General features: G+C 35.6%; 1 protein-coding gene and 1 long non-coding RNA gene across 9 annotated transcripts; one reads left to right on the forward strand and one right to left on the reverse strand.

Moving 5' to 3' along the window:
- The first annotated feature begins 905 nt into the window (after window positions 1-905).
- LOC149404798 (uncharacterized) lies at window positions 906-14,356 on the forward strand. 8 transcript variants are annotated; one of them, XR_016295428.1, is made up of 6 exons: window positions 906-1,127; window positions 1,206-1,292; window positions 1,371-1,639; window positions 5,643-5,815; window positions 5,894-5,980; window positions 6,059-6,475. It is a non-coding gene; the product is annotated as an uncharacterized LOC149404798 (long non-coding RNA). The 8 variants fall into 8 exon arrangements; XR_016295427.1 differs by having other exon boundaries at window positions 5,894-6,475; XR_016295429.1 differs by lacking the exons at window positions 5,643-5,815; window positions 5,894-5,980; window positions 6,059-6,475 and adding exons at window positions 1,803-2,062; window positions 2,256-2,855.
- A 5,190-nt stretch (window positions 14,357-19,546) lies between these two features.
- LOC149404799 (RING-H2 finger protein ATL51-like) lies at window positions 19,547-20,757 on the reverse strand. The gene has a single exon (XM_089601912.1). The coding sequence runs from the start codon at window positions 20,676-20,678 to the stop codon at window positions 19,656-19,658; it is 1,023 nt and encodes a 340-aa protein (XP_089458038.1). The 5' UTR covers window positions 20,679-20,757; the 3' UTR covers window positions 19,547-19,655.
- Between the last annotated feature and the right edge of the window lie 282 nt (window positions 20,758-21,039).

Here is a 21,039-nt window from a genome sequence, read left to right on the forward strand (position 1 = left end):
GTAGATCAGATAAATTGTAAATCATGCTAAGATATATAGTAGGAATTTTGAATGATTAATTACCGGCCAAGTCTTGATTGTCAGCCCACTAGTTGTCCCGGAAAATACGACTCCGTCCACAGTGACATCAGAGACATGCTCATCTGAATTCTGGCTACCGATACTAATTAATTAAACGAAGAAAAAACAAACCATAGGTTAATTAATTTCACACATAATATAGGAAGTGCTAGTATTTAATTTTTTTATAATCAAATTAATAATAATAATGTTACCCAATGCCGTGACCGGGTCCACAAGTGATACCGGAAACTCGCACGTTACTCGTGCCATCGTTGAGAGCAATGCAATCGGCTCCGGTTGCAATGACAGAATCAGAGATGGTGAGAGTGATGGTTCCTCTGACATTGATTCCGTCGGTGTTGGGGCTATTCGCCCAAGCAGTCACGGTGAGTCCGGAGACAGTGACGTTGTTACAGCCGTTGATTGAAATATGGGTTCCTTGTGCATTTAACGATCTCATATTCCTCACAGCCAAATTTTCACACTTGTTGAATGTAACAGCCTTCACGTATAGTAATTCAAACTATAGTTCAGTATATCATGGCAATATATTTAACTAGTAATATTTTTTCTATGTTTTATATAATAAAAAAATATATCAACGATGTTGCTATATATCTAATGCAAGCAATAGATATATCATTGCAAATAAATTCAACTAAGAGTAATTTTGTTCTAAATTTTTTATTTAATATAAAAAAATATGAACGTGTTGTGAATTGTGATATGTAAACGTGTAAAAACCCCGTTTTTTTTATATTTTATTTATTTATTTTCCTTTCTTTTCTTGGTCATGCTTTTGACCAGGTTAGTTTTAAAAAAAAAATATATATTTCCCTCCACTTCCCGTCACTCTCTCTCTCTCTTTCTCTCTCTTTCTCTCTATCTTAGGTTTCTCTTTTTCTCTTTTTCTCTCCGGCGGGTTTCCGACCAAACCAACGGGAGGTGAGATACACCTCCACCTCCATCGACAAGAGCTCATCACAAGGATCATTTTGAGTACAAACTTTGCCCGTGGAGTCGCTGCCGTTCGCCGGAAAATCTCGGCCGAAGTCGGAGAAAAGGTGAGTTTTGGATTGAAACTTATTTTCGGCATATCTCCTCCGTCCAAGTCCCAAATGACATGATTCTTTTTGCATTAGCTTTGTTTTGAAGAGGTCTACAGATCTGGAGAATTTCATCTTTCAAATCGGACCGGAAGTTGTTCGTCGGAGGATCGCCGGTAAAACGTAAGTTTTGCGATTTTTGAGTAGATCTGCGTTTTTGTGTGTGGGTTCTCATAAAACCAACCCCGCCAAGGTATTCAGGAGGTTGAAGAGTTCTAGGAACACCTTTCGGATAAATTTTCCGATCGCCGGAAATTTCCGCCGCCGCCGGACCGCCACCGTCGCCGGAGCTCCGGTGTTGAAATTTTAATCAAAGGCAACTCTCGAGTCTCTTCGACGTTCCGGACGCAACCGTGAACTCCGTTCGACCTGATTCTCGAGCGTTTCGAAAATCAGCCGTGATCGGTGGCACGTACTTCGAGGCGATCGTTACCTAGCTTTCTTCAAGTCTCGTTCGAGATTCATTTGAGGTAGGGGTTCTATTACTCTTCCTTTGTGAGAGTTTTCTTTAATTAAAAATGGTTAGTAGTAGAGTAGATGACTAGGTGAAACATTAAACCAAGTAGGCCCGTTTCAATTTGTCGACGGGATAGAGTTTTTGTATAATTATGACATGGTATGATATTAATAAAGGAACTGGAATCAAAGTATTCGTTATCGGACGATGCGCTTCCATCCGGGGACATTATTGTCCAAAAAGGTTGATTGGAGGGAGCGATGGCGCATTCCGCTTCCCTTTGCTGCGCAGCGGGTTTACGCGGGGCGAGACTCGGGGTTACAGGTCGTTGGGCCCACCTCGCCCAGTTGCTTTGGATCTGGCATCGGTTGCAGGTGATGCGCGTCCACCTGGCACCTTACAGTCCAAAGTGGCTACTCTTGACTTCATGTCAGAGGTTTCGTCATAACTTATAATTTTGAGTTTTAATAATCTTTGCTAAATAATCAATTAATAACGTAAAGTTGGTAATTATGGTTTTTGATAAATAATATGGCATGTTTTTAAAATGAACAAAACCTTAGGTTGAGTAATGGTTCTCCTGCTGAGCACGTGGAAGCTCACCCCTTTTTCTTTTAATTCCACTCCAGGTGTTTGAAAATAAAAGATCTTAATCATAGAAATGTTGTGGCGTCCCAACGAATGACGTGGAGATACACCTTATCGTGAGGTATTCTCGTTATTGACTATGATACTTGACTAAGATGACTCGATGATATTTGTCGTTATACATAAATGGTGCTACACTAAACTGTGGTGGTTTGTTGACTGGTCTTTAAATTTTATTTTGTTGACGTGTTTAAATCTCATGGGTGAAAATCTTGTTGACTTTTCAAAATATGTCCGACGTGGTGTTTTTTATTTTGTCGTCTAGTGTTATTTATTCGTTTGAGTCTTTTATTTTATTTTTTTTCTTTCTTTTCTTTGACCCCCTATTTTGGGGCGTTACAAATTTGGTATCAGAGCCTAGGTTTCAGATAACCTAGGGGTGTAGCACCATTTCATATGTGTCGGCCGATGTGATATTTTTTTTTTGAATTTTATTTATCATCGAGTAATCTTGAGTCTGAAGTACTTAGTCAAGACTTAATTCGTTGGGATCGTTCAATCTTTTCCGTATGACGTTTGTGGGTATTATTTTATAGTATCCATATTCGATTGAATCTTTGGTTTGATAGGAGCACTCTTGTTCGAATTGGTCAAATTATGTTCTAAATTTGACTTTCAAGCTTCTTACGCTAGTGATGTCACGAGTTGCAGTTGAATGTATGTTTTGGGTATCACCAATTAAGGATCAGAGAATAAAACATTCCCAAGACAGCTCTTCATAGTCGATACGGACATTCTGAGTTTCTAGCAATGTTGTTTGGTCTGACAAATTCCCATGCATGTTTTAAGGACCTAATGGATCGAGTATTCAAGCCTTATTTGGATCGATGTATCATTGTTTTTATTGATGATATCTTGATCTATTCTAAGACTTGGGAAGATCATGTTTAGCATATACAAATCGCTATACAACTCTACGGATTATCAACTCTACGCATATAAGAGGAAAATATGACTTGGATTAGTGAGGTCAAAATTCATTGCGCTTGTCGTATCAGCAGATGGAATCTTTGTTGATCTCGCTAAGGTTGAAGCAGTTGTAGCATGGGAACGCCCGAAGAATGTGTCTGAAGTTAGAAGTTTCCTTGGTTTGGTAGGATGTTAAGGCGTTTTGTTGAACCTTCTCAAAGATTGCTGCCCCATTGATAAGATTGACAAAGAAAGATGTCAGATTCGAGTGGAATGAAGAATGTGAAAATGCGTTCCTTGAACTGAAAGCACGACTCACTAACGCACCCATTCTTGTAGTTCCAAACAGTGATGTTCCGTACACCGTGTACGGGAATGGTCTGGGGTGCGTATTAATGCAAGAAGGCCGAGTTGTTGCTTATGCATCGCGACAACTTAAGCCTCACGAGAAGAACTACCCCACCCATGATCTAGAGTTGGGCGCGGTAATTTTTGCCTTGAAGATATGGAGATGTTATTTGTATGGGGCGAAGTTTGAAGTGTTCACAGATCACAAGAGTTTAAAGTATTTGTTTACTCAGAGGGATCTAAACCCCAGACAACGACGATGGGATGAGTATATAGAGGATTACAACTTCAGTTTATGGTACTATCTTGGAGAAACGAATATGGAAGTTGATGCTTTAAGCCAAAAAAAAAAAAAAAAAAAAGAGTCATGGAATCATGGCTTGCTTGGCACTTGAAGATTGGAGGAGGTCGATCACTCTCGGGGGCTTTGATTTGCAATATGGAGAGAATCACCGCGGTGCTTTTGTATTCAACATGATAGTTACTCCTTCCATTATCCTCCGAGTTAAGCTAAGTCAATGGCAAGAAGAGGAACTTCGTGGGTTATGGAACCAGATTAAAAATGGGGAAGAGATTGAAGGATGGGGAATTGGGCCGGATGGATTTTTACTCTTCAAGAAGAAGGTCCCCGTTCCTAATGATCCTACACTTCGCAAAGAAATACTAGCAGATGCGCATCGTTCGAAGTTTTCTATCCACCCTGGTAGCACCAAGATGTACAAGGATCTAAGGCGACAATATTGGTGGCGAGGGATGAAGCGCGACGTGGCATCATATGTATCGAGGTGTTTAACATGCCAACAAGTCAAGATTGAACACCAAAGGCCGGGAGGTATGCTTCAACCCATATCCATTCCGGAGTGGAAATGGGACCACGTTACCATGGATTTTGTTTCGGGGTTACCAAGAACCTTGCAGAACCACGACTCTGTTTGGGTAATAGTAGATCGGTTGACAAAAACTGCTCACTTCATTCCTATCAGTTCACATTATAAGGTTCCAAAGTTATGCAAGTTATACATCGATTTCATCGTGAGGTTACATGGAGTTCCCACAACCATCGTGTCAGATAGAGATGCTCGTTTCACTTCCCGATTTTGGAAAGGATTACAAAATGCCTTAGGGACCGAGTTAAATTTTAGCACGGCTTTCCACCCACAGACTGATGGACAATCCGAGCGGGTGATACAAATTCTTGAGGATATGTTGAGGGCATGTACCTTGGACTTTGGAGGAAATTGGGGTGAACATCTCCCTTTGGTCGAATTCACTTATAACAATAGCTATCAAGCAAGTATTGGCATGGCTCCTTATGAGGCTCTTTATGGGAGACCTTGTCGATCTCCTTTGTGTTGGGCCGAGAACGAAGATGTTATAGCTCTTGGGCCAGAATTGGTGCAAGAAACCACAGAGAAAGTTCAAGTCATCCGAGATCGTCTCAAGAGTGCCCAAAGTCGACAAAAGAGCTATGCAGATAGAATGAGGCGACCATTGGAGTTCAAAGTGGGAGATTATGTTTTCTTGAAGGTGTCACCTAAGCGAGGGTTATCACGTTTTGGTGTTCGAGGCAAGCTTGCGCCAAGGTATACCGGACCTTTTGAAATTCTAGATCGTGTTGGGCCACTTGCTTATCGACTAGCCTTACCCCCTCAACTCTCGCACGTTCACAACGTCTTCCATGTCTCGATGCTACGAAAGTACAAATTAGACCCTTCTCATGTCCTAATGTGGACCGATGTACCAATTAGAGAGGATGTGACTTATGATGAGGTTCCGATTCAAATCATAGAAAGCCAAGTTAAAGTTTTGCAAAGGCGCGAGATTCCACTTGTAAAAGTACTTTGGAAATATCATGGGACCGAAGAGTCGACATGGGAGATCGAGTCGGAAATTCGAGAGCTTTACCCACATCTTTTTATCTAATTTCGAGGACGAAATTTCTTAAGGTGGGAGGTATTGTAAAACCCATTTTTTTATATTTTATTTATTTATTTTCCTTTCTTTTCTTGGTCATGCTTTGACCAGGTTGGTTTTAAAAAAAATATATATATATATTTCCCTCCACTTCCCGTCACTCTCTCTCTCTCTCTCTCTCTCTCTTTCTCTCTCAGGTTTCTCTTTTTCTCTTTTTCTCTCCGACGGGTTTTCGACCAAACCAACGGGAGGTGAGATACACCTCCACCTCCATCGACAAGAGCTCATCACAAGGATCATTTTGAGTACAAACTTTGCCCGTGGAGTCGTTGTCGTTCGCCGGAAAAGCTCGGCCGAAGTCGGAGAAAAGGTGAGTTTTGGATTGAAACTTATTTTCGGCATATCTCCTTCGTCCAAGTCCCAAATGACATGATTCTTTTTGCATTAGCTTTGTTTTGAAGAGGTCTACAGATCTGGAGAATTTCATCTTTCAAATCGGACCGGAAGTTGTTCGTCGGAGCATCGCCGGTAAAACGTAAGTTTTGTGATTTTTGAGTAGATCTGCGTTTTTGTGTGTGGGTTCTCATAAAATCAACCCCGCCAAGGTATTCAGGAGGTTGAAGAGTTCTAGGAACATCTTTCGGATAAATTTTCCGATCGCCGGAAATTTCCGCCGCCGCCGGACCGCCACCGTCGCCGGAGCTCCGGTGTTGAAATTTTGAACAAAGGCTACTCTCGAGTCTCTTCGACGTTCCGGACGCAACCGTGAACTCTGTTCGACCTGATTCTCGAGCGTTTCGAAAATCAGCCATAACCTTGAGTTATATTAAATAATCAATTAATTTGTTTATGAAAAGTCATATGATTCCATATCAAAACTCATAGACGATAAATAAATAAAGAAGAAGAAGAAATTGAATTATGAAACCAAATTATTGTAATTTTTTTTAACTTTTTAATTATATTTGATGTTTCTTTATAGTCAATAAACATTATTAAATAAATTCTAAATTTTAATATAAGAAAATAATGTCCCAATTTTTTTTTTATTCCTTATAAATTAAGTTATAAATTTTAATCTAAGAAAATAAAGTCCCAATTTTTTTTTTTTTAAGGAAAATGAATCTCCTGTTCTTTCCGAATTTGAATAATCACAAAATATAGGGTATATATTATTTCCATGGTACAATGTGTAATTATGAGAGAGGGAGAGAGAGAGAGAGAGAGAAACTATGTCACATATAAATATGGGGGCGCTAGCGTTGCGATATTTTCATACGTAACTGCACATAGTCACTTAAGTAGTAAATCGTAAGTACGAGTCGAATTCCATAATGAATAAGTTAACCGAAGAAATAAACAAGCTAACAACGAATTGAACTCAAGTAAATCAAAGGTGATTATTATTGAAGTGGGATAATCCCACATTGGTTGCGTGTGAGATTGAACATGTGTTTATTTATCAGTTGAGCTTCTCTACTTATTACCAATTGGTTTTAAGATGGAATTTAACATGGTATCAGAACTTTATCCATTCACACAACTTGAATTTGGCCCGGCTCACGTGAAGCGTGAGGGAGATTGTTACTCGGCCTGGTCACACTATGCGCGAGGGGGAGTATTGAAGTGAGATAGTCCCACATTGGTTGCGTGTGTGAATGAACATGTGTTTATATATCAGTTGAGCCTCCACAGATGATAGGAAGTCAAGGGCAAGGGCTTTGCCAACTCTCTTATGGTTGGGATTCGTACAACTATGCACGATATTTTGGTTCTATCTTTGCTAATCACGCTCACGTCTTTTTATCACTAAATCTCTCTCGAGCATCTAACAACTTATGTCAATATTTGAAAAATTATCTCTCGATCTCAATTCCTAAAAACATGACAAGCATTGCGGTTGGGAGCGTACACACGAATCCGTAGCAGCCTAGCTATCTATAGTCATAGGAATGTACTGCGGGAAAATAATTTTTATGCACGATCAACTAAATCTTTCTCAAGCATCCTATCAGTCTTAACAAATCATGAACGAGGTAGTTAATCACATTCAGGCATTAAGCATGGAATTAAATCAAGCAAACGATGATGAACACGGAAAATACTTCAATCAATAAATAAATCCAGAACTATATTCAAACAAAGACAGGCCATCACCCTTAAGAGAATTAGTTCATGGCGATGAGAGTAATAAAAGAAGAAAATAAATAAAAGCGAACCGTAATCAAACTCAACCAAATAAACATAAAAAGCGGGAGTTCTCAAATTAAAGATAAAAAGATAAAACTCTGAACCGATGATGGAGAATAGTGGTGATGAACAAGTCAAACACTATATTAAAATCTAATTTACAACCTAACTTTTTTTTTTATTTATGAGTGCTAAAATTCGAATATAAGGTGGTTAGGGATTTTTTTGGAACCTTAGAGCCTTCATATGTGATCGGACGTGCTCAAAACGAGCTGAAAACGTGAACTTCTTATTGGTGACAGTGTGGCGGCGTGGAGCGCAAAAAATTCAACACGGCGCACTCATTTAATGGCATGTCGCACCCTTTCAATGGACCGACGCACCCACATACACGCGGTGTGACGACCCGGATTTTCGAACCGTCTTACTTATCTTCCTTTTTATACTTTAGAATATTTGGAGAATTTTTTAAAAACATATTAAGGCAATCAAATATTTAATTATTTAAAAGAAACAAAAAGCATAAAAGACATATGAGGTTGCATTTCGAAACTCGTTTAAAGCACTTAACTAAAACGTAAAAATATGAAGTAGAAATTTGAAACCAAATATATCAGCAAAATAACTCAATTCTTTATAGGTTGTTTATCTACAACACAAACAAATATTATCATAGAATCGAGCTAACGCTCAGCGAGAGTAATATAAAGCTCACAAAACAATATGAGCAATGCAATTCATGAACTGGTTATTGTTGTTTTAGTTCTAACAATGTCATAGTCTTTCGTATCATAAATCTTATAATATTTTATTCGAGGCTCTAGAAAAAAAAAAAACGTACCAATTTTCAGTGCGCACTTTGAAGACGAAAATATGAGATTGCAAGATCTCATACTTCACTCCATCTTATAAACTTATAACATATGATAAATTTTTCCATTTGGGCCCGAAAGTCGACTAGAGAGATTCTCATTTAGACCTCTGTAGTTTGAGGCGGTACGACTCTCTTACTTATATTTTTCACTTTATTATTTGGGTGCTCTAGCTTACTAGCCTTTTTAAAACTTAGAATTGTGAAATAGCCAACGTTTTAGTAATATTTGATAATTAGCCAATCTTTGATAATAAGACATAATTGCCCTTATTTTTTTCCCCTAATTCTTTGCCAAAAATAAATTAAATGAAACTAATTTATCTATACCTAAATACTCTCTCTCTCTCTCTCTCTCTCTCTCTCTCTCTCTCCGTTACATTTTTAGCCATAACGAAAGTTGAAAAAAACAGCATCGCAGTTAATAGTCGGTAATAACTGTTATTACCGACTATTGGTTGAAGCAGAAACCTATTAACAGTTATTAACGACTATTTTTTTGAAAAAAAAGAAACTGAAATCTTTATTAAGAGGAAACGGCTCAGCCGAAGAAAATACAGGGAACAGTTATTAACGACTATTAACTGTTTTTTTTTTATGTTTTTGACCTTTGTCCATAGCTAAAAAATGTGACGAGATATATATATATATATATATATATATAGAGAGAGAGAGAGAGAGAGAGAGAGAGAGAGAGAGAAAGAGTGAACGTGAAAATAGAGAGAGACAGAGAGAGAGAGAGTGAGATACATGAGATCCTAATAATTAGGGATTTTGAATAATAAATTATATTTTATTAATTTAGAAAATAAATTATATTAACTAATTAATAAGGTTAAAAATGATATAAACAATGTACCACATAAGCAGAATGGCTAGAAATCAAAAAAATCTAAAACGTATGACAAAATAAAATTCTTAAATTTGAATAGGCTTAGTCAGTTACAAATCTCTTATTATTTTGTTACATACAGTAATGGCATATGACATAAACATACATGATAATAAGACTAGAAATGAGAACATGTTATAAATATTCTAATTTATAACATATCATTATATAACACACATATCATATCTGTTTGTATTTCAACATGCGCGCGATAAACACACAACAAAATGAGTTTATAGAGTTAAAGTAAGGCACGATGACTGTGACTGAAGCTGTGAGGAAGTTCAACCAGCTTACAAGATTGTGCCCTCACCTGGTTCCGACCAATTGATAGTGGAAGTCATCCATCATCCACTGTTGCAGACTGTCTCGTACGTGCAATGCGTGTTGAATACCATTTGGTTCAAGTGAAGGAGGAGCGAGACTAGTACATCAAAGCACGGAAGGAAGAGAAGACTCAAAGTCGAGGAATATGGAACAATAAGAAGTCCGATCAGCCTCCCTTCAACAACCAAGTCGGCAAGGCGCAATATCTCAAGAATGAAAATGTGAAGAAGAGGAGCCACATCCTGAAAATAGCGGTAATGCCAATTACAATGTCAAGATAGAAAATTGGTCATTTCCGAAGTGCAACATATGTGGGAGGATGCACCCAAGAGAATGTAAGATGGGCAGTATACTGTGTTACAAGTGCGGTTAGCCAGGACACATTTTCAAAGATTGTCTGAAGCAGAACTTTGAGCAGCCAATCAGAATGAGCGACTCAACTTCATTCAAGCTGATATTGAAGTGCCACAGATTTTTTAGGGTCGACTAGAAGCACCACCACCAACTCAAACACCACTGCCACCTCAAGGTCACATTTACGCCTGCACTAATAGCAATGTCCTAGCCAACACCTCGAATGTAGTAGCAGGTCGGATTCTTTAGTCTATTATGACGTCTTTGAATTGTTTGACTCTGGTGCAACACGCTCCTTTATTTTCGTTAGAAAAGTTACGAATTTAAACAATAGTGTAAAGAAAACTAAAAAAGTAGTTTTCAAACTGGATGTACGTTCCGGTGATTTTTTTTTTATCGGAGAACTATAGAATAGGAGTGTCGATAATAATTAGTGGTCAGAAGCTAAGGATCGATTTCATCGTCTTGTAGATGAAAGATTTCGATGCTATCTTGAGAATGAGAATAAGACATGATAACTCAACATCCCGAGCTCTTTCTAGAGGGTCTTGCTTTGTCCGAGTAATAATAAGTAGGGGAGATTGTGAAACCCCTAAAATCCCGGATTCTTACAGTTCTTCTCGCCGTTCTTGTTAATTTTCAGGACAAAAATTTTAATAAGTAGGGGAGATTGTGAAACCCCTAAAATCCAAGCTAGTAACGATTTAAAAATTTCATACCTAGATTTGAAATTTTATTTTTTAAGATATGTAGAATGTGTGAGATTAAAGAGTCTTCTCTAATACTTCACTTGGATTTAAATCCAAAACGAAACAAAAATTATGTGGAGTATATTTATATTTTTACATGTAATTTTATATATTATTATTATATAATTATTACGTCATTCAGTATTAATAAGTAGTTCGAGTCTTTTAATTTATGGTATATATATATATGGTATACGCGTACAATATAATATATATGAAATATGTTATATGTGTATAAGGTATATATGATATGTGTTATTTTGGGAATATGTGTATAGTATAAGTTATTTATGTATAAATTATATATTAGTTTATATAAGGCTAAGTTATATTAAGTGTATGTACGTGATATATATTTATATATAATAAAAGTAATAATTAATATATTAAGAGTAGGTTTGGGCTTTTAGGGTTTGAGCTTTTAGGGTTTGGACTTTTAGGATTTAATCAAGCCTTAAATATACATACACTTCTTTTCTTTTCACCATTCCTCTCTGCTCTCTCTCTCTCATATTCTTCTTATTCTTTGGAAATTCGTAGCCCTAGATAGACAACACAATCATTGAAAAAGAATAGGTATGTATTTCTTCTATCTGGTCCGAATTCAATAAAAATCGTTTCTTAAAACGCTTACTGTGGTTTCAAAAATCGTTATTTTGCATCGATTTTATTATTATTTTCAAATCAGTGCGCAGACCTGATTCGTTCGTCTGACCTATTTCCGATTTTCAGACTTTAAAACGTTTACTGTGGATTCAAAAATTATTATTTTGCATTGATATTTTTTGGAAACGCTAGTTTTATATGTCTTCTTTTTAAAAAGTAATCGAAAAATATTTTCATACTATACATAATATTTTTAAATAATTGGCTGCATAGCCATCTTAAACACTAGCAATTTGGTTTTAGCCAACCTTTCGTTAATTTCCTGTAAATAGCCCATATTGCTTACGTGGCAGCTTATTAATTGAATTAGTTTTACATTTTTGCCCTTACGCTATTTTAATTAGGCATTTTTTTTAAAAATTTTGAATCAAATATTGAAACCGAATAGGGAAGTTTTCAAATTTGAAATTTGAATTTTCCAGCAGATTTTGAAAGTTCTCAACCCATTTATTGTTATGTATTTGGAAGTTTTCAGCGTTGACTTTAGGTAATTAGTTAATTCATTATGGATAAAATCTGTAAATATATTCTTCATTTATTGATATTATTTTGTCTTCCATATATTCATAATTTCCAGAATTTTCGTGCCCAAAATATTTCCAGAATTTTTTTCAGTTTATTTACACGAATATACTGTTAATATGCTTTGTATTTACAGTGAACATACTGTAAATATGCTTTGTATTTACAATGAATATACTGTAAATATGCTTCATATTTACACGAATATACTGTAAATATGTTTTCTATTTACACGAACATACTATTAATGTGAGCAACAAAAAAAAAAAACTGTTCTTCGTGGAGTCCATGATTCCGATCGGGACCTTTGGACGCAGATCGCGGAGAGGAGGACGAAGTGAGAGGCGCCGGAGTTTTTTACGGCGACGAGGCTGTTCTTCGTGGTGTGAAAGGACAAAACTGAAAGAAAATAAAGAGAAAAAGGTTTATTTGTAAATTTGGAAGATAAGCATTACCATTGCCACGTCATCAATGTACTAGAGACTTCATCTCCTTCATTGAGTAATACCCTTGACGAGTCCTTCATACGCACGCGAACCAGGAGAAAAAAAAAGAGAAGGAAGGAAGAAAGAAAAGAAAAGAAAGAAGAAGAAGAAGAAGAAGAAACTCGAGAGAGAGAGAGAGAGAGAGAGAGAGAGAGAGAGAGAGAGAGAGAGAGTTTCAGCCGGAGAAAGAGCAAGAAAGAGAGCGAGAGGTGGAGTTGAGCGAGTCGACGGAGAGGCCGATGAGGGGCGAAGCTTTGCCGCCACCGTGATGCGAGAGTTCCTGGCGTGGAGGCCTCGGGTGTAGTTGGTGGCAGAGAGGTGGATGGGCCTGGATGTTCACCACCTCCCGCCCCACTGTGCCAGGTGGCCCCGCATGAACGAGTCGATCTTCGGGAGCAGGGTGCGCCGCATCGCGCCGGGGGTGATGAGGGACAGCACGGCGAAGCGCATGAGCTTGTGCGTAGCGAGGTGGACGGCGGCGATGTTGCGGCGGCCTAGGATGTGGAGCATGGATTGGGGGTAGCCGGGGACCATGCCCCGCCACTCTTTCATCAGGAAGAACCGGTTCACCTCTGGATCCATGGACACGATGGTGGGGCACCCCAGCAGATGCGACTTGAACACGCTTCCGTACCGGCCCCTCTTCTTCCTCATGAACTTTGGCCCTTGCTTCAGAAACTCCGTCGTCTCCCCCACCACCTCAGTAACCAGAGCGCGCGACTAATTTTTTTGGGTTTTCAAATTTGGGGATTTCGTGTTCACCATTCCTGTTCTTGTGAGAGAGGAGATTTCGTGTATCGGTGGTATTAATTACTGAGCGCAACAATGCTCCTCGATTCTCGCGAGTAGTTATTATCTGATATTTTGTTTTAAATATTTTTTATTTTCACTATGTTAATGGGCAGGAACGGTTGAGGTCATTTTGGTATTTTGATATTGTGTAAATAAATGAGACTGGCTATTAACCCGAAATTAACCAAATGATGGCTAAATCCAAAACTGCCTAAACTGGGAGGCTATTTAGCTATATAACCCTAATATTTTTTTTAATATATTACGATCGGTCCGCACACTAGTTTTTCACAAGTTTTTAAAGTAAGATGTTATACTTGTCTTATTATTAATAAATAGTTCCGATTTTTTTTTTTTTTTTTTGCCTTGGTCTCTTCACAAAAATGTCTCAAAATCACGTTTTATAGTTACTGGAATTTTTACAAAAGTTATACCATAGTTTTAGTTTTCCCCCAAAACCCTAATAGCCAAGAGCTTCCCGGGCAGAGGCTCAAATGGGGAAATTTCTCGGGTCGAGGCCCTAATAAGTTTATTAGATAGAGCGAAGTGTGGGACCTTGCAACCCCATATCTTCGTCTCTAAAGTGCGCACTGAAATATGTACGACTACCCTAGGGGCACCCAGAACTAAAAGTTAATAGAATCAAGAAAAGAAAGATCAAGTCACCAATTAGTTCTAAAATACTAATAACCAGTTCATGCATTGCATTACTCATATTATTTTGTGAGCTTTATATTATTCTCGATGAGCGTAAGCTCATTTCTTTGAAAAAAAAATATACGTCTGTATTGTAGGTAAACAACTTGCAAGGAACTGAGCAGGGCGGACTAGCGGCGTCGATAGCGAGAGGGTTGAGTTATGGTTTTCATTTACAAAATAAGTCTTCCGCTACAAGTTTTTAAGAAATAAATTTTAAAGTTTTTATTTTCAAGTATTTTAAAGTTATGAAGTTTCAAAGAGTTTTCTAATTTAGTTGAGACTTAGAATATGGATTATGTTTTAGTATTTTTGTCGCTATGTTTAGTTTTAAATTCATATATTCAATTTTGGTTAAGTACTTCTCATGAAATGTTCGATATGCAATCTTCATATTTTTTTTAAATGCTTTTGTTTTTTTTAAGATCTTTAAAATTTTGGTTTGCCTTGTTTCGATGTGTTTTAAAAAAAAAATTCCTCCAAGTTTTCTAAAGAATTTTCTAAAGTTTAAAAAGTAAGATAAATAAGACGGTCCGAAAAGTCGATGTGTTACTTAATATTATGTTGTTTAGCATCATATATGTTAAACCTTTTATTTTATGAATTAAAAAAAAAATTGACTATTTTTTTATTTGTGCCCCCCTTCTATGAATTCATCCGGTCACGGTGTCTCTGTGTGTACTTTTTGCTTGGATTATGTCTGCTTTATGTTTTTGTATTTGATTTATGATTATCTCCTTTGCTTTGTAGATGTAAAATCTTGTGCATTTTATTGTGTTTAGTGGTCGATTAATTGTTCATTCACTACTGTATCATTACTGATTTTTCGTTTTTCTCTTTAACTAGTGATCTTTCCTATATCTTTCCCGTATATTTTTATAATGTGTTTTGGGTTTGATTCTTGAAGATTAAGAGAGAAGGCTATGCGTCATACGGTGAATCACTAGTTGAGCTTTATTTTAATCGCAAGAGAAAAAAAACGAGTGTTAGTTTAAATTCATCACAATTGCATGTGGGTGATAGATTTAAATTCATTTCTGGTCAGATCTTCATTGAGTGTGAGTGTGTTTCTGTGCATTGTTTAGTGTTGAGGGTGTACTAAGTGTTTCTTGCCCTGGCCAGAAGATACGAGAAAACCCAAGTGGCTTGTGGCTGTAAGTTCCTTACCCTGCGTTTGGTTTCTATGGAAGAAGAGAAATGCTAAGATTTTATATGGGGATGAAAGTAGTTTAGTTTAGTGTGTTTCTATAAATTGTTTAGTGCGAATGTTTTCATGTAAATTGAAGTGTTTTTTTATTTTTTTTTTATTTTTATTTTTTATGGTTATAATATGTAGTTAAGAAATGTCGTGTGATTACATTTTTATGTGTGTTTTTTATATGCACGGTGATGCAAGCCTACAGTTTCAAGAATGTTGGGATCACCGAAACAAACAAAAGAGTAGTGTTTTCTGAGTGGAATCGACCTAGTAAACAAGACTCACATCGTGAGGTCTCAGGTTTTAAGACCAATTCGGACGTTTAGGCTTTCAAAATGATGTTTTATTTTCTTCTCGATTTATTTAATTATAGCTTTTATTATTGTGTTAAGTAGATTTAATTTATGCATTAATATTCAGTTTTGGATTATGAAAAGTCTCTTGATGCATCTATAAATCATGAGCACCTATTTTGTAATGGAGAGATTATGAATGAAAAAGAAAATTTAAAACCTTTGTGTTTTTATCCCCAAATTTGTGTGTTCTTGTGAGGACCCGATTTGATGCCCGAGACCTAGTATTCGTGAGCGAATCAATAGGTGGAGGAAGGTTCTTCGATTGGGTATTCGTGCGTCGAATCAACAATCGTAGTTCATTTATCTCATCAACAAAATTTCCGCTGCATCACACGGATTTCTATGTTTCTGATTCGGTGTACCTTGTACTCTTCTAACAATGGTTCATGCGCGAGTGAGTACATTAAATTTTAATACATATTTGATATATTTTTAATATTTTTGGTCGCTCATAAGTCTAGTTCACGAGCTTTATTTTTTTGGATTGTGCCTTGTCCTTGGATATTTGTTATTGTTCTTTATGTACGAGTGTCATTTTTCCGTCGTGAAAGAACGATAGAGATTATTTCTAAACTATAAATTCCTCAATACTTTAAGACCAAAATCCAATAAGACAAAATTAATCCAAAAGTATGATTTTCATATATGTGTTGGTACAAAAATATCTTTAATAAAATATCTTTTTTTTTTATATTTAATTTCGGTATTTACTTAATGGTCACAAAAGTAAAATTAGAGATCATTTTTCGTTTGGTATATTAAAAATTTGAAAAATTTAAAAATCTGAAAAGAAAAAAAAATTGATTTGAAAATTTTGAAAATTCGTTTGAAGATTTATTGACATTTTTTCTTTTTATTGACATTAATGTCAATAAATCTTCAAACAACTCTGAAAAATTCTGTGAAGATTTATTGACATCGTTGTCAATAAATTTCATGCATGTCAATAAATTTCATGCATGTCAATAAATTTTCAATCGACCAAATTTTTTTGAAGATTTATTGACATCCAGAAACTCTATTGACATCAATGTCAATAAATCTTTAAAGAAGTTTCCATAATCGTTTGAAGATTTATTAACATTGATGTCAATAAAAAGACAAAATGTCAAAATCTTTTAACGAATTTTCAGATTCTTAAAACCATTTTTTTTCTTTAGGTTTCACAAATAAAGGTATATACGAGGCTTTGGAGGAAGTGAAATCATTAAACACGTTGATATGGACATAAATCTCTCTCTATCTACCTTTCTCTCTATCTTTGCCTGCATGTCAATTCCTCTTCTTCTCTGTCATGATTTCTTCTTCTTCTTCTTCTTCACTCAAAAACCCAAACCCAAACCTTAAAGTTAATGTCATGACAAATAAACCTAGATCATCGCCAGTAAATGGAGAGATGCTCGAAACAGTGTAGTTGTTGATTTTTGTTTTGTTCACTTGAATATTTTTTTTTCCAGATTTTTTCAGGTTTCCAAAAAAAAAAAATCGTAATGTCGACATTGTTAATAAATCAAGTAGATTATTGATGATCATGTAAGTAAACTAGACATTTGAAATATAAAAAGAAAAAGATATTTCATTTAAGGTAATTTTGTACCAATAAATATAAGGAAGTCATATTTTTGGATTCATTTTAATATATTGGATTTTGGTCCAAAAGTATTGAGGATGTCATAATTTAGGAATAATCCCAAAATGATATTAAAAAGAAGACAAGATCATATGCTGGAATAAATATTATATATTATTAAAAAATAAATATTATTTGGAATTGAGGAAATTATGACATAAATACTTTATATTTTCGAAAAAATACACTTAAATACTTATTTTTTCGCGGAAAAAATACCTAATATTAGGTTTTAGTTGCACTGTTAAACAAAATCATTTAAATTTGACATAAATCCACATGACAACCTTATGTTGAACACAATCTAACATTTTTTTTTCTAAAATTAACTAAAGTTAATAATATCATTTTAATAATAATTATAAATTATTTATATTATATTTAGGCATTAATAATATTGTTAAAATGATTTCATATTTATTTATTTAAATTAATAAGGCATCAATAATATTCTTTTTTATAGAAAAATTCTTAGTTAATTTAATTAATATTAAAATCGTTTTAATAAAATCATTATTGCTTGATTATAATATTAAAAATATTTTTAATTAAGAATTTTGTAATTTAGTAGGCCATATGATACATCACGTTTTAATATATCCAACATTTTAAAACTTTTAAACAAATAGTCAAAGTGATGAGTTGACATTTGATTTATTTATAAAATACCATATATAACCTACAATGTTATTAATTAATATATGAATATTATATAATTGTATTATCTCTCTCTCTCTCTCTCTCATGCATTCATTCATTGTACCCGCACATTCTCCCTCCTCTCTCTCCTTCTCCATTTTCATTTTTCCCCCTTCAAAATTTTAAAAAAATTATATGAACTTGAAATTGAGTGATTTCAAGCCCTATTAATTCGTGGCGACTAGATCTTCAAAAATATACCCATTATGTTGGATGAAAGTTGTTGTTTAATGTTGTGGAATTTTGCCGGGGATGAAATCCATCCATCGGTACGTTTTCAGATCACTGTCGGTCTAAAAATGAAGTTTACAATTTGGGTAAGTAAATGCCTCAAACTAATTTCTCTCTACTCCTTCTTCTTCGACAGTTTTTGTATGGGTTGAATCGTCAATAAATATATGTTAATTATCGTTAATTAATGACGTTTTACCTTTATGCTCGGGAAGAACTCTTTCTGAAGAGCTGAAAATGATGGATATTTTTGTGGAAATAACTAGGAATTTCCGAAAATTTTATGGAAATAAATGGAAATTTTCCATGCTTGAACATTGGAACACAAAAATAAAAAATTGCATATTATCTTAAACACATGAAGATCGGACCAATAGAAACACATGAAAATTGCACTTTTCTTTGAGCAAAACTGTTTTCCTCTGATCCATTAAAAGGATTGCACTTTTCTTTGGTAGTCAAGATATAAAAACAAAATTCCTTATGATGTAACTGACTTTTTTTGAGAAATTTAAGGAATTCAAAAATTCATAAAGTCAAAATAATGTTAGCGTGTTTAATGTTTACTACTTGATATACGTACTCATTACACGTTGCAAATGTTTTTTTTGTTAATAATTACGCAAAAATTTGTTGCTAGTTATAAGGTACTTCAGGCATAATTAGTTGTCAGTTTGTGCTGTTTGATTATTTTCCTAAACGTTAGCAAACGTTGGTTAGATCCAAAAATTGTAGTTTGTTTTGGGCTAGAAAACTACAGTGTCCTTTAATTAATTATTTTGTTATCAAAATGATATTATTAATACTGAATTACTTTTAAGGAAAAAAAAAATACTAAATTATGCTTAATCTAAGGTTGTCACATGGATTTCCGTCAATTTTTTTTTTTTTTTTTTTTTTTTCATATAACGGTGCAACCGAAACTCAACATTAAGTATTTTTATCGCAAAAAAAAAAAAGCAAAAATACATACGTATATGTTTCCGAAAACATTAAATATTTATGCCACCAATTCTTCTTTAGAATTTCAGCGGTGCGAATAATTTTTTATTTTTTATTTTCTATTTAAAGACATTATAAAGCGTTTGTTTATTAATCTTTTCCAAATCTTTCACGAGGCAGAGGGCGCAAGAATGACACCCATTACTATGGATAACCACTCCCAAATAATTTGACTATATGTCCTACAGCTAGCAGTTAGGACGGTCATGGACAAAAGTTAATAATAATAGCAAACCATAATTGCATTCAACGTCCTTTAATCAGCAAAAAGAAATTCTTGTCCATTCTGGTGGAGTTACTTTAATTTCAATATCTATGATCTACTCTACTGACAACTAGCGGATATAATAAAGAATAGTAAATGAAAAAGTTTTAGCTAAGGCCTATAAAGGTACACAGATCAAATTAATCCTCCTTAAATCATTCGTGGTAATATATATATATCCGCTAGTATATCAGAATCACATATTTTACATCCATCATAAAAATTAGGAAAATTTATTCTTTACACAACAAATCATTTAAAAAAAATGGATCGTTTCACATGTATTCACAGGGGAATAACTGAGTTACTACTCATCTTTCCTTTCCCAGCCCCAATGATAGACCTAGTGAGAAAAAACCTACCACTTGAAACCGACCTCACATGTAGTCTATTAACATTTTTGTTGTAGTTACTACGATCACTTCCATTTGACTTTGAACAATTAGCTTTGCCATCAAACCCTTCTTCTTGTTCTTCCTCTTCCCTAGACATCAAAATATCAACCACGTAGACCGTGTCTCGCTGCGTAAAGTCCATCGAAACGGACCTCCGCATCGAATCTCTCACCTCGATTTGAGTACTATGATTCTCCTCCAAGTCATTCAAAACCCTAGTAGTACTGACATCATTCTCACCACTCGCATTATCCGATACTACGGATTCCCCTCGGCTGCCTGATTGATCCACGTCGGCTGAAAGAGCGCCGATCTCGACGTTCGAGCGACAAAGAGGGCAATTCGAGTGCGATCTAAGCCACGTGTCGATACACTCCACGTGGAAAGCATGGCTACATTTCGGCAAAGCCCTAAGCCTCTCGTCTTCTCGAAACTCGCCGAGGCAGACCGAGCAGTGCTCAGTCATCGCAGTCCCTTCAACAATCCCGTTTCCTTTCTTGTACTTGATCACCGGGATCTTCTGGATCAAGGCCTCGTCGAGCCCCTCCGTAGATGATGTAGCCACGTGCCATGCCACGTCATCATCATGGAAAGGGTTTTCCCGGGAGAATCTTGTTCTCGTCGTTGCTGTCCTTTGATCGTCGTCGTTGTGGTTGTTATTGTTGCGGCAGTATTTAGAAACTAGGGTGAAGTAGCTGACCAGAAGAAAAGCGGCGGTCAAGATTATGACGCCGGCGATAATGAGTGGAGAGAAGGTGGATCCGCCATCGTCGTCGCCGGAAAAATCGAGAGGCGGCGGAGGAGGGTATATGACGTAGCACCATTGGGGACAGTACAAGCTACAAAACCCTAATGAGCAGTCCTTGTTGTTTATATATGGAACCCAAAGTTTAGGACTGCCTAGTGACCCCATGCAATTTGAAAGATACGTAAGTATATACTGTTTGGTTTTATGAGTTACTAATATAGAGTGATATATATGTTTTTTTTTGGGTCAAAGAAATGTTTATATATGTGAGTGCAAAATGAAAAAATTGGACAAAATGTTACCCGAAGTAGCTAAATTTTTCGGGATGTAAGGAGATATTATTCTCTGATCTGTATTTGATCAGAAGGAAAACAAGGACAACTTAGAGAGGTATATAATATAAATATGATTTTTGGAAGAGATGCGTTGTGAAATGAGTTAAAGAAAAGGGTCCGATAAAAAAAAAAAAAAAAAAAAAAAAGATAAAGAAAAGGGTAAAAAGCAAAAGCAAAAGCAAGGGAAAATA

The sequence above is a fragment of the Urtica dioica genome, chromosome 2, assembly GCF_054948205.1.
Source record: "Urtica dioica subsp. dioica isolate 48M chromosome 2, U.dioica_male_clone48M_v1_H2, whole genome shotgun sequence".
NCBI classification, from domain to species: Eukaryota; Viridiplantae; Streptophyta; class Magnoliopsida; order Rosales; family Urticaceae; genus Urtica; species Urtica dioica.